The following is a 13650-nucleotide window of genomic DNA, read 5'->3' on the forward strand; positions in this document are numbered from 1 at the left end:
TGAATAATGTGGGTGTTGCGTTACTGCAAACTGCTTAGTTATTACAGATAATGGGAACATCTCCTCATTTCTACTGCACAAAACCAAAGACCGAAATGTATCTTGTAGTTTAGATTTCCGCTGTTGCTATTAAAGCTTTATGTTTCAAAGATTTATTATTTCAACTGACTATACTAAATGGACATACTAATGCAGTCGAATTGTTGATGCAGAAGTGCAACTGTGAGCGGAGGGGGGTGGGTGGAGGACGAGAGAGTTCAAAGTCACATATAATCGGGGCCATGTATAATGGACTGGATACTTACTGCCAAGATGAGCTTTTCGACACAGTCAGGTGCCACACTGTGTAGGTGAGTCAGGTGTAACTGTAGGTGGATCTTGTTGTTTAGCATGTCCTGACAGAGAGGGCAGCGCAGCATGGGCTGCACAGAATGTTGGGATAACACGTGCATCCTGATGCGATTTACATCAGTATTACTGTACTTGCAGTATGGACATTGATACATCTGTGGACAAATGGAAAAAAAAGACTCTTTTAAAACTCTCTACAACACTATTACAAATGCTTGCAAATAGCTTTGGTGACGAATAGTGCTTACCATCTCAATGTTTCCTCAACATGCTTTATCTATTGCCCCCTCCTGCAATTTTAAATTGATGTACCTTCCCTTTTCCAACTCCCCTCAGATTCATCCACCATTCCAGTGCAGAGAGAGAGGGCCGATAAGCTGCTCGTAGGCTGCTATAAATGGTGCTCGTTTACAAGCCTCCAGGACAAACATGACAGAATTCCAGTCACTCTTCTTCCAAAGACCCTTGCCTATGTGGAAACACCCAGCTTCTTACCACTCTGTGGCACAATGCGTTAATTGCTGCATTACGCACAATATGTATTTTTTTAATTGTTCATTAATTGTGTGCCAATGTGCTTTCCCAACTATTTTTTATTGCAATTTATTTCCTTCTCTCCTGAAGTCATTGACTCATGCTGGGAGACAGTTGCACAGGAAAGAACATCCAACCACTCAATTTCTCTCTCTTTCTAACTCTCTTGTCTTATTTCCTTTCCTTCCCAGCTGATTTACAGTCATTGACTGGGACACTGGTCAAGCCTAAATTAAGGCCTATCATTGACTGAGCTGCCCCGGCGAGTAGGAGACCAAAGCTCCGGCCCCTGAATACCAGGTTGACATCCAGTGGGGTACTCGCGTCCAATGGGAGTGGAGTGGCGACCCTTCATTGCATCTAGCCTGTCCTACTGGTTGTGAGTTGTGAGTCAGGCCAACGTCCTGTCCACGTAAAACAAAAGTGCTTTGTTTGTGGAAAAACCCAGTGCACAGTCTGGATACAAAAGCAGTGGAAGAAATGGATTGTCTCTTGTGCCACTAGGCACGGAAGGGAGATGATGATTGACTGAGCTGTTCTAGGAAAGGATCATTTGATATTGGGAGAATAAAGAATAATTGCCGTTATATAGCGTCTTTGTACATCTCTCAGAAACACCTCAAAGCATTTATAGAATCACAGAAATTACATTTGTCTCATTGTGACTGTCTCTGTGCTAGCTGTTCAACTGGAGCTATCTAGCCTCCCTTCCCAGCATTTCCCATGTTCTTTTCCAAATCTTTTTTAATTCACATGCAACAAATTACTATGAAATCCAGTAACTTGTCATGTAGGCAAATGTGGCAGGTATTTTGGGCACAGCAAGATCCCACAAACAACAGTGAGATGAATGACCAATTAATTTGGTTTTGCTGGTGTTGGCTGAGGGACGAATGTTGACTAGAATGCTGAGAAACTCATTGCCCTCCCTCACATATTGCCCTTCCTCACATAGTGCCCTGAATCTTAAAGGTCTACCTGAACCACTAAAACAAGCATCCAAAAGAGAAAAGATAGGTCAATGTTCTAGGTAGAGGACGTCCCCCACCTCCCATCCAAACCAATATTAGTGAGATGAATGGTCTACATGTGAAACATCAACCTATCCCTCTCTCCTCTCAGGTGCCAATAAGCCACTACATATTTCCAGCATCCTCCCTTCTCACTTCAAATTTCCAGGATGCTCTTTTGAACTGAAAGAATGAACTCATTCCCTGGATCACTTAAGAGCACCAGAAAGATGTAATGGATAACAATCCTGGATGGGATTTCAGAGCCCTAAGTGAATAAGTCTTTTGTTAAGGCGGCCAATAACTGAACAGTGAACTGAAATTAGACAAGGTGTGTGGCCTTCTGAAAGGGAGTGGTGAGGTAAATACATCAGACATTGCATAATTGTCAATTGTCATAGTTGAGATTGGAAGCACCATGCACTGAAGCGCCTTCTGAATTAAAGACTGTCGAAAATGGTCAAAAATTACTTCAACAAATGCTGTATAAAAATACAAATTCTAAGAGTTATATTTGGTATAAAACAAACATATACATGGACATTCTATGGAGAAATAAACTAAAAAGTGAGTCAAACTAGATGGTTCACCCATTCTGTGAAACCAAATGAACCTTAGTGATTTATTCCTTGGCTCTAATGTGTACCTGTTCTGTACTTGTTTCTTCCGATGTCCGTGGCCTTTTTGAAGAAAGAGGGGACTCCATGCTTCCTGGTAGTGATGGTCGCTTTGCAGTTGCCGAGTCCTGTTGTTCTTTGTCTCCTATAGATACTATAATCAAAGGGAGATTGTGAGTTGAGACCTGAGCCATTCAACTTAATCATTATATAAGGTCATATAAATCCCACCTATGTGATGTGAGCATGTATACCCAAGTCTGTAAGCTTCAAAAAACAGTGACACCTTTTAAAGTCATAGTGTAAGATTTGGGCATTCTCAAAAAAACTAAACATCTCATCATTAAATGTGCTGAAAGCCTTAGTAGTTTTGATTGTAAGACTCATTTCTTTCCATCTTGGGTCAATTTCTTTAAAATTAGATGTAGCTTAAGATATTGAAATGGCATGTAATTGATAGCAAACAATGGGGCATTGTCTGGAGTGTGCTGCGCCTAAACTCCATAATTACAGCATTAATTGAATTTAAAGTTGATTTATTTCTAGAAGTCGAAACATGACACTGCCAAAAAAAAACAAAGTGCATGTGTGCACATATACATACGCATTCCAGTAGATTCGTTTCATATTAATTGAAGTGAACCATGGGAATGTGTGAAATTACAGGTCTCAAGTATTTAATTCTTATTACAAATATACTTCCTAATTATTCCCCTCCCCGCCTAAGAACACTGGGGCTACGAACAGGAACTATTCAAATATGTAAGTTAATGACAAGGCCTAAACTCAACCCAGTTGATGATGATTCAGAAAATAGTAATATTATAGAAATCAATTAGTTTACAATTGTAATTAGTATGGCTTCTGGAGTACAAACTTCCAGAGCCTTCAGTATACCTGAGGTTTTCATTTTTACTGTGGGCTATTTACTTGTACGCTATCTCTAGCTATGTGAGCTCCTTTTCTCATTGACCAAAATCCACTATATATTGTTCATTCCCAACTCCAAGCAGTTTTTTAATGGACATATTGCAAATGTTTTATGTTAAATATTGATATTTGAATTAAGCAGAGCCCACGATAGAGCAAATTGTTAGTGGTCTGTAGAAAGAATAGCATGATATGTTGAATGGCTATTTTTTGTTCCTTGCTTTATGTACTTCCCATCATTGTTGGATCTGCCCAGATTCCCAAAAGTGGAGAATGCATGAACTTTTAAGTTGAAATATAACACTGCAAATAATTGGACCCAAAAGGGATAACCTTAGAAGGATCAAAGAATCATAGAATGGTTACAGCACAGAAGGAGGCCATTTGGATCATGCCGGCTCACTGCAAGAGCAATCCAGCTAGACCCACTCCCCCACCCTTTCCCCGTAGCTCTGCAAATTTTTTCCCTTCAAGTACTTATCCAATTCGCTTTTGAAAGCCATGATTAAATCTGCCTCCACCACCCTGTCAGGCAGTGCATTCCAGATCATAACCACTCGCTATTTAAAAAAGTTTTTCCTCATGTCACCTTTGGTCCTTTGCCAATCACCTTAAATCCGTGTCCTCTGGTTCTTGACTTTTCCGCCAACGGAAACAGTTTCTCTCTATCTACTCTGTCTAGACCCCTCATGATTTTGTACAACACTATCAAATCTCGTCACAACCTTCTCTGCTCCAAGGAGAACAATCCCAACTTCTCCAGTCTATCCACGTAACTGAAGTCCCTCATCCCTGGACCCATTCTAGTAAATCTTTTCTACACCCTCTCTAAGGCCTTCACATTCTTCCTAAAGTGCGGTGCCCAGAATTGGACACAATACTCCAGTTGTGGCCGAGCCAGTTTTTTATAAAGGTTCATCATAATCTCCTTGCTTTTGTACTCTATGCTTCTATTTATAAAGCCCAGGATCCCGTACGATTTTTTAACCGCTTTCTCAACCTGCCCTGCCACCTTCAACGACCTGTGCACTTTTACCCCCAGGTCTCTCTGTTCCTGCGCCCCCTTTAATTTATATTGTCTCTCCTCGTTCTTCCTACCAAAATGCATCACTTCACATGTCTCTATGTTAAATTTCATCTGCCACGTGTCTATGCATTCCACCAACCTGTCTATGTCCTCTTGAAGTCTATCACTATCCTCTTCTCTCTTCACTACACTTCCAAGTTTTGTGTCATCTGCAATTATGAAATTTTGCCCCGTACACCTAAGTCCAAGTCATTAATATATTTCAAGAAAAGCAGTGGTCCTAGTACCGACCCCTGGGGAACACCACTGTATACCTTCCTCCAGTCCGAAAAACAACCGTTCACAACCATTCACCACTACTCTGTTTCCTGTCACTTAGCCAATTTCGTATCCATGCTGCCACTGCCCCTTTTATTCCATGGGCTTCAACTTTGCTGACAAGCCTATTATGTGGCACTTTATCAAACGCCTTTTGGAAGTCCATATACACCACATCAACTGCATTGCCCTCATCAACCCTCTATGTTATCTCATCAAAAAACTCAATCAAGTTAGTTAAACACGATTTGCCTTTAACAAATCTGTGCTGGCTTCCCATAATTAATTCACACTTGTCCAAGAATCCCTTAAAACAGGTAAAATGGACTCCTCTGTTGGGTCTATGGGTAAATGCATTACGTGGTGTGAAAGTAACCTACACATATTACGACAGTCCTAGGTTAGCCAGGGCTAAGTTGGACCCAGAGGGAATGACAATGGAGGTACTTCAATTGCCGTTATCTGAATGCTGGAGTAATTATGTCAGCCAGGGCTCCTATTCTTGACTGTTATCCAATGGAAAGTGTCCTTTTGTGAACATTGGGAGAGGACAAGATCAATGTTTGGCTGAGATCAGTTAACTCAGCAGATATGGGGATTTAAACCTACTATCTTTTGGTCTGTATACACCACCAGGCAGTGTCTTTCCCAACAGGCCACCAGGGAAGGTTCAGAAATTCACTTCTAACCTCGGACCACATTTTAATGCAGCATTCCTGTTAACTTTGTAGTAGCGATCAGTGGACCAAATCCTGCACAGTTCTTTGAATGTTATAGTTTTATTTATATATTAGATATAATATGATTCATATATTTTTCAATCTATTGCTCCAGTTGTTTGGCTTGAACTCTACAATTTTTTTTCTAAAGAAGATTATAATTGCAGTTTTAACTGATAACACTTAAATAATTGAGAAGGAAAATTATATTTTTAGTTAAATATGTAAAATTACAGAATGTATCCCCTGTGACCAAGTCTATAATTCTTTTGAATACCAGCTTGTTGCCATATAAGACAACTAATAGATTTGCCCCCAAGTTTTACTAAGAGATAATTCCATGGAGATATGGTATTCAGAGAAGGCAATTTAAATTTTAATGTTATAAGAATGTTTTATAAAACCAGTTCGCTACTCATAAAATGGGATTATTTGCTAACTTCAGCATTGGTTCATTACATAATAAAAAGACTATGTCCTAGGGCTCAGCCAACTCTTCTTTGGAGCTTGGATACAATGGTTCAGTGGGTGTCTGAAGGGAGGGTAAAGGAGAAAGATAATTTTTCCTGGGAAAGTGGTATTCTACTTGGAGGGTATCTGGCAGTCTTAATTCATCCTCTCACATAAATCCTACATTAATTCTTGATATTTATCTTTGTTTTAGTTCACCTGCATACTATTCTGATGATTGACTGGACTCTAAACATACTTATAAATCTAACATCAAAACAAGAAATCATTTTGGCTTACCACACCTAAATAGTTTGCAGCCAAATAGTTGCCACCACACAGTTATTTTACAATTTGGCAAAATGAGGTAAGTTTAACTAAAAACATATTGAATTTATTTTAATCTACACTGATGCACTAATGTGTGTTCTGTATTGCATTTGACACATTTTCACCAATATTCTTCCCTCCTGTAGGTGGTGTTGACTTCCTATTGGGGTAAAGTTCTATGGGTCCTTCACCCAATTGCCCATTACTCAACCGTGGGCTTTGACAACTAGAATTGACAAGCTATTTAACCATGGCAAGCATCAAGTCCATGCCACTCATATTTCCATCAAATGTTCGTAGAGGTACTTCCAGCAGGGGTCCCTGGATAGTAATCCGGAGTGGAAACCCTTAATGATTTTCCGTTCTGAGGCCAATTGTACCAGCATTACCACAGTCCTGGATGAGATCAGCTACCTCAGCAGAGACTGGGGATTGAAGTGGGGACATTTTATGGACTGTATGGCTCAACCATTCACTAGATAAACTTACTGAGCCATCTGGGGACAACATCTACCAATCTCAAAGAATTGTGTTGAGATGAAAAGTTCTGATAAAGTAATTGTGATCCTTATTCTTTTTCTCAGGCAGAACCACTGCAAATCGAAATGTTAAAATTATAACAGAATTCCTGCAGAAGGAAAGTTCCTTAAAGGACAACGTAGGAATACTGTATAAGAAAAAGAACAAGTCTGTATGGTATGTACAATATGTTGAATTTATAGCGGTATTACAAATTAAAATCTTGTCCAGAAATGTGGCCATTTAAGAGTGAACGATATACAGTAGTTCCTTATTGTGACACATTCTGATTTACCATGACCACTGACATAAAACGATTTATTTATGACTCTCTCAGTAACACAGAGTCCATGAAAAACACAAACAAGCCGCCTTATATAAACACATTTTTGAATGGTTTCCAAAAACAGTATTATGACGGGCAAATATATTTTATGGAGAGTATTCTCAGAAATGCTGTATATATATGCACCATATGCAGAATTCCAGCATCTGCAGTGTTTTGGTTTTTACACCATATGCAAGTTTATGCTTCATTGAGTAGAACATATGGATGAGTTTAGTTAATATAATTTAGGATTGGAGATTGTCTTTCACATTTATTGTTAAAACTTTTAATGTTTTTGACAGGGCCATTAAACTAACATTCCTCACCAAAAGCCTAGATTCAATTGCTGATGATCTCATTCTAGTTACTAGACTATATAAACCAATAAAAACTTTCATTTGTAAATTTTCATGATCAAATGGCAAAAATCAAGCTCAGAAGTGAGTGTTTGAAACCTGCCTTTCAGCTCCTTAGAGCTTATCTTTCAAATACTGAGTAACAATTTCCACAGCAAAACCAACAAGACTATTTTGAAAAGAAACTCAACATCTGATGAGTTAGAAGGTCATCTATTAAGTTTGGTTAATATTTAGTACTTATTTGAAAATGGAAATGCTGCAGTTCATAGTTATATGTACTAATCCCAAATACGCTTACTTCTTTTAAGGAAATTCAATTAAAGAAATTAATTTTTAAATGGACTGGTTCAGATTATTCAGATAAGTTTTAGAATACCATCTCTTAATCTTTACTATGTGGCCTATGGAATTCTGCTAAGGAGACAAAACAGGATGCACACAATTCTCACCATATGTATTTGCAAGCGAAAGTCACTTGTTAAATTTTGTGATTGATTCTATATAAAATTTCAACAGAGAGAGAAGTTAAATCAGCATGAGCAGTAGCAGAATATATTAAGATTGGTGGTCCAGAGAAAGTGAAGATAAAAATACAAATTAGTTTTAAAAATTTTTCTATTTGATTCAAACTTTTGCTGATTCTCCAAAATGATTTAGATCCCCAGTCACATGTTAATCTGCTCCTATCCATTCTGTTTCTTTGACCACTGCAGAGATTTATTGGGCAGCCTTACTCCTGCTGCTATATGGCCAGGTCAGCTGTACAGTAAAAGTCACACCAACTAACAGATTGCTTTGACCTTAGTATAGTATTTTTTTATTGGCTTTTTTTCATGTCTAAGAGCCCCTATAACAGTCTAAAAATATTTACATCAGGAAATGGCTTTTAAAACCAGATATTCTGCCCCTCAACTTTTCCTTAGAAAAAAGGAACTGTCCAAAATTGTGAAATACTTGAATGCAGTTAATAGGTTACAAATCACTTAAGTACTATGACTCTGGTTAGGGTTGTTATTTGTTATGTTCTGAATGAATGAAGCATAGACTGGTACATAATATGTTTGCCCCCCCCCAACCAGACTAGATTTCACACATCAATTTCCATCGCTGTTAATTGTCATCTGCACAATTGGTCTATGCCGTTTCATATATTCACACGGGCATAATTTAGACTCAGCAACTCTGATGTTAAGTAAATATAAAATAATTAGAGATATATTATATGGTGATGTCTGTGACATATGTTAACTTATTCCTTTGTCCCAATTAGCAGATTGTAAATGGCATCTTTAACACCCTGTCTTACAGCAATGCAGCCCACACAATGCAAATGGAAAGAAGCTGGCAGTTGTCCAAGAGTGCCAAAGGCATCATCAACAAATTATGGGTCCAAAAAGCTCTGTTATGTGATAAGTGCGAGGGTGCAATGCAAACACAGCTGCTTTATATTGTGCAACAGGCACACTAGGCCAGTCAGTATATGGACTACTGAAAAACAAACCAAAGAAAAGTCCATTTACCATGATAAAAACAATTTTGGTCCATTTTTACATTACATTTGCATGTAGTGAGTACATCAATTTAACTATAAATGCGAGTGTTCTACATATAAAAATAGTAGCATGTAACAGTTATGGTTTAACATCTTTCTTATCTCTTTCTGGGCAGGTCAAAACAAAAATGCAGAAAAATCAACGGCCCTCAAAATAGCTTTGCATGCCTGCGACTGGGGCAGTTGAATTATTAGGAATAAGAATATTAAAGTGACCACAAATATGCAAGACTCTTCAAGGATGTAGAACTGTCAAATCAATCAGGTTAGTATGAAACTATGGCTTCAGAATCGGTTAAATGGTCAGTAAAGTGGTTTGATGTGTACTGCAAATGGCTACCAGTCTGGTCTTCTGGAGCCATATTTTGCGGGAAAAAAAAACCTAGGCTGGAAAACAGTAATTGAAGGGAAAAAAACATCTATTATAGTTGTGCCTTCAATGACAGGGCCTCATAAACATGGCTTAGATCACACAAAGTAGTTCCTGAATAATTGTTGAGGTATAATGAGTCCTGTGGCACTGGATGAAAAATGCAACAAAGATGCAATGGTTAATTTGCCAGTAAAAGAAAATGAATATGAAAAAGAACATTTTCTAGCTTATTTAATAATTTAGCTGCTGGCAAGGAAACTGCAGGATATGTAGATGGACTGGTCAAAAGAATTTGCAATGCTTCGCACTCACAAACAAATGTTGTTTTAGATGGTTGCACGTGCTGTGTTTTGTAGGTTTCAATAGTTATTTTTAACAGTTTTTTGTAAGCTGGAAAAAGTGAGAAATCCATCATATGTGATCAGGGGACATCACAGACATACTAACTATGGAAATATGTAAAACATGCCCATTGCTGCAGCGTCCAGGTGTATGATAATCATATATATGTACAAGCACTGGTATTTATTGATCTTGTTACATCTCACAATCACCTAAACCCAGGCATTTATGTGTGAATCAGTTATAGAAAAAGCAGTAATTGCCTACTTAATTGAGATTCTTGTTGAATTTAACAAAATATGTATCCCAGAATCCAAACCTAATGGTATTTCTGACCATGTATTTAGGTGCCAGTCCAGTTGCAGGCTGTAGTTACTTATTTGCTGCCAGTCTGGTTGCAGGGAAGGTCCTATTTGTCAAAACCATAAATTGGTAGCCAGAAGAGGAGGCGGCTCTAAGTCAGGTGATCTGGAGGATATGCTTTTCATTCTATGCTGAAGAACATATAAAAATGTGAAACAGAAAGGGCCTGAAAATGCAACAGGCAGATTTTATTTCCTATCCACAATGAATTCAGTACTTCAAACCAATATCCATATATTCATCACTGCTCTTGCTTTAATCTACAGGAGCACCTGTAGAGGAAGAGTGATTGCAGAAAGTCAATCCCAATTAAGTCTTAAAGACTCTTTGGACTTCTGGTCTGGCCAGGGAACTGTTTTTTTTGGTGACACTGCACCACCCTTATTTTTAAAATTCCATTGGTGGCATTTTCTCCACCACATTCCCTCCATCGTAGCCCTGTGTACAATTTCAGATGCACCATTAATGGATGGCAATACTGGGGTTGCTAAGTCTGGTTGAAGGTATTCCTGGAGGTCTGATCACGTGAAGTCTGATCATGCAAAACTTGCAAATGTTACTCCATTTATCTTAAAGGTTGGGTCCCCTGTAGTTGAATATCTTTGATCATAGTTTTGCACCAGCAGCTATCGTGCGAGAAGTTCAGAGAACCAGGAGGCTACCCCGCGGGCAGGCGAAAACAGTACACGGGCGCAAACCACAACGGCAAACTATATATGTGAAGTGTAAATGCTAATTTTCTCCTGAATTGCTAGCAGCAGTGCCCAGAAGATTAATCTTCCATTCCTTGAGTCTCCCAGACAATCCGGGAGGGTTGGCAACCTCACCCTAACCCTGATCTCTACCCATGACTCGGAAAGAGGGAACATCAGTCAGGGCTCCTGCTCCTGATTAATAACCAGTGACCCTGGGAAGTAGAAAGGAAATATCAGCCATGGGGTTCCTACTCCTGATCACTGACCCGGGATGGGAGAGAGGGAGCATGAACCAGAGTTCCTGCTCCTGATCATTAACCAGTGACCCAGGAATGGAGAAAGGGAACATCAGCCAGAGTTCCTGCTTCTGATCACTATTACGTGAGTCCTCCTGGAAACTGTAAATGGATGTCAGGCGAGGATGGGATCAGGGTCAGCTGTTAGGTCTTAAAAAAAGGTGAATAGCCTGTTAAGGCTCACACATGGAAAATGAGCATCTGGGTAAGATATAAGGGGGAGCAGGAGAGAAACAGAATCAGGTGGGGAAGAGATAGAGGAGAAACACAAGAGCATATAATAGAGGGGAAAGGAGGAGAAAATGATTGGGGGAATGAAGAAGGGAGGAGAAGCCAATGGTAGGAAGATACAAGGGGAAGAGGATTTACCAATGGGGTTGGGCAAAGGACAAGAATCCAAGGGAAAGGGTGGGAAGAGGGGAGGAGAGGAAACCGAGAGTGAGGAAGAAGGGAAACCGAGTTTTTTTTTAGGTGGGGGGGAAAGGGGGGGGATTCACAGGGGAGAAAGCAGAGGAGGGTGGAACTTTGATTCGACCAGTAACCAAGTGCAACTCACTGAAATTGCACTGATAACCAATAGCAATACTAGTAACACTCAGATTTCCTCTCATGGTGAACAGTAATATTAGAACTTGATAGAGGTATATAAAATAATGGAAGAGCTGGATTGCGTACCTATTGAGAGATTATTTCAGGGGTGGACCAGCAGTCATGCAATAAGTACACAAGAGTAGGAACAGGCTAGATGTTAAGCAGTTCCTCTTTTCCCAGAGTGTAATGAACTTTAACTTAACAGTTAACACAAGCATGGTCAATGTAGACTCCGGGACTGGTTTTGATCGTCCGAGAGGAAGAGCAATTTTCCAGAATTTTTTTCCTCTTTTTGGCCCTGGTTTTTTGCCTCTCCCAGAAGTGTCGAGTCATGATCCGGACATCATGAGTATGGGGCAGGCTCGATGGATCAGCTGGTCTTTTCCTGCCCGTCATTTTCGTATCCTCGTAACTCACTTGAAGAAGAATACTTATGTGGGTTATCTGCCAGGAGTCAGGTTAGGTTGGGGCTGTTGGTGGGAGTTGGGTCAAATCAAAGCTGCCTTTAAGAGTCAAGTCAGGCCAGGCAAGACCAGGGCTGCAAAGTAGCCATTAGGCTGGGCCACCTGCATTTTGGTCACATTTTCTAAGAGGTCATTTATGTCCCGATATGTAAAATGGGCTCCACAAAGTATTCATTAGAACATTCTGGCTAAGCTGTATGCACTCCTAGCTTTTACATTTATACCAGTTACATGCCAATTTAGTTGCTTGAGAAGTGTGAAATAAGAATTATTACAGGTGCATCATGATTGACTAGTTTTCTGTTGTACCTATTTTCAAATTCATGTTGAATGAAATTAGGGAAAGATAGATTGGGATCACCTGCATTTATACGGATGGCTGTTCAACACAATCAAAAACAAACTAATTCTTTTGAGCAGAAGAGGAAAATATATCCATCAATGGGAATTGACAAAAATTGTAACTACAACTTCATTGACAGATGAAACCCTCAGAGCACAAAACATCTGAACCATCAATTTTGATATTGATAAATACTCCCGAATTTGGATAATTTTCAAGAAAGGCTAATAAATAAAAACTGGACTAAAAAGTGCTTCAAATGGTTGCTTGTCTGGTGTGCACCAACTTAAGCTTTGAAAGGTTTTAGAACTTGCATTGCCTGGAGATTGAATGGTGTGCATCAGCTTTTTCTATTATAAATCCCTATGCCCACATTTATAATGGAAAATGTCCATGTAAACTCATCACCCTCATTGCACAATCTAGCCACTGGGTTCTCACAATTTTCTTAATGGGTTCTTATATTTTTTCTTCATCTGCCATTTTTTTCGTTCATAACTGAAATTTCTAGAGCCAAAATACAAAATTCAAAAATTACATATTTCACAATAACATGATTAAATGAATTGTCTTCTGTGTCTTACAGCCTTCATTAAACTTCTCCCATGAGCCTAGGCTTGGGGCTGATATTTTTGCCGAGAGTTGTGGTGCTGTAAACTGAATTTGGATTGTGCAGACTGAGTTTATGCAGTATATCTAATTTCCGAGGATGCATCAGTCTATTCAGTTAGCTACACTAAGGAATATTTTTTCTTTACTTTCTAGCAGTTTTAGCTCAAAAGTTTTTCAAAATTATTTGAAGAAAAGCTGGAAGACAAAAGCCAACAGCGTTATTGGAACAAAATTCAGATTTTTTTTAATAAAAAAGGCTGCGTCTGTCTCTGTGCATTAGAGGAAGAAAAAAATGACAGTGTTCTGATTGCACACTTGTAGCCTCTGTTTTGTGCTTTGTGAACTTCAGAAAGTGACAGAGAAGGACAGACAGGCACTCGGTTAGAGAGGGGTGAGAGGGAGAAAGGATATATCTTTCTTCATGTAAGGTTAGTTTTATTTTGAAAAAAAAGTTGAATTTTGAAACCAGCTAATTACGTTTTGTTTTATGTTTTGGTTGACAGTTGGAAAATACAAATGCTATGGCT

The 13650-nt window shown here is 39.0% G+C and overlaps 1 protein-coding gene across 2 annotated transcripts in view; it reads right to left on the bottom strand.

The window, feature by feature from the left end:
* zfhx3b (zinc finger homeobox 3b) overlaps positions 1-13650 on the bottom strand; it is a 391813-nt gene that overhangs the window by 26646 nt on the left and 351517 nt on the right. For both annotated transcript variants that reach the window (XM_067998085.1, XM_067998084.1), the window contains exons 6-7: positions 2542-2666; positions 306-506 (exon numbers count right to left, since the gene is read on the bottom strand). In XM_067998085.1, coding sequence (XP_067854186.1) covers positions 306-506; positions 2542-2666 — 326 coding nt within the window. The remainder of the gene's footprint in view (positions 1-305; positions 507-2541; positions 2667-13650) is intronic.

Source organism: Heptranchias perlo, chromosome 16 (assembly GCF_035084215.1).
Source record: "Heptranchias perlo isolate sHepPer1 chromosome 16, sHepPer1.hap1, whole genome shotgun sequence".
In the NCBI taxonomy this organism is placed as follows: domain Eukaryota; kingdom Metazoa; phylum Chordata; class Chondrichthyes; order Hexanchiformes; family Hexanchidae; genus Heptranchias; species Heptranchias perlo.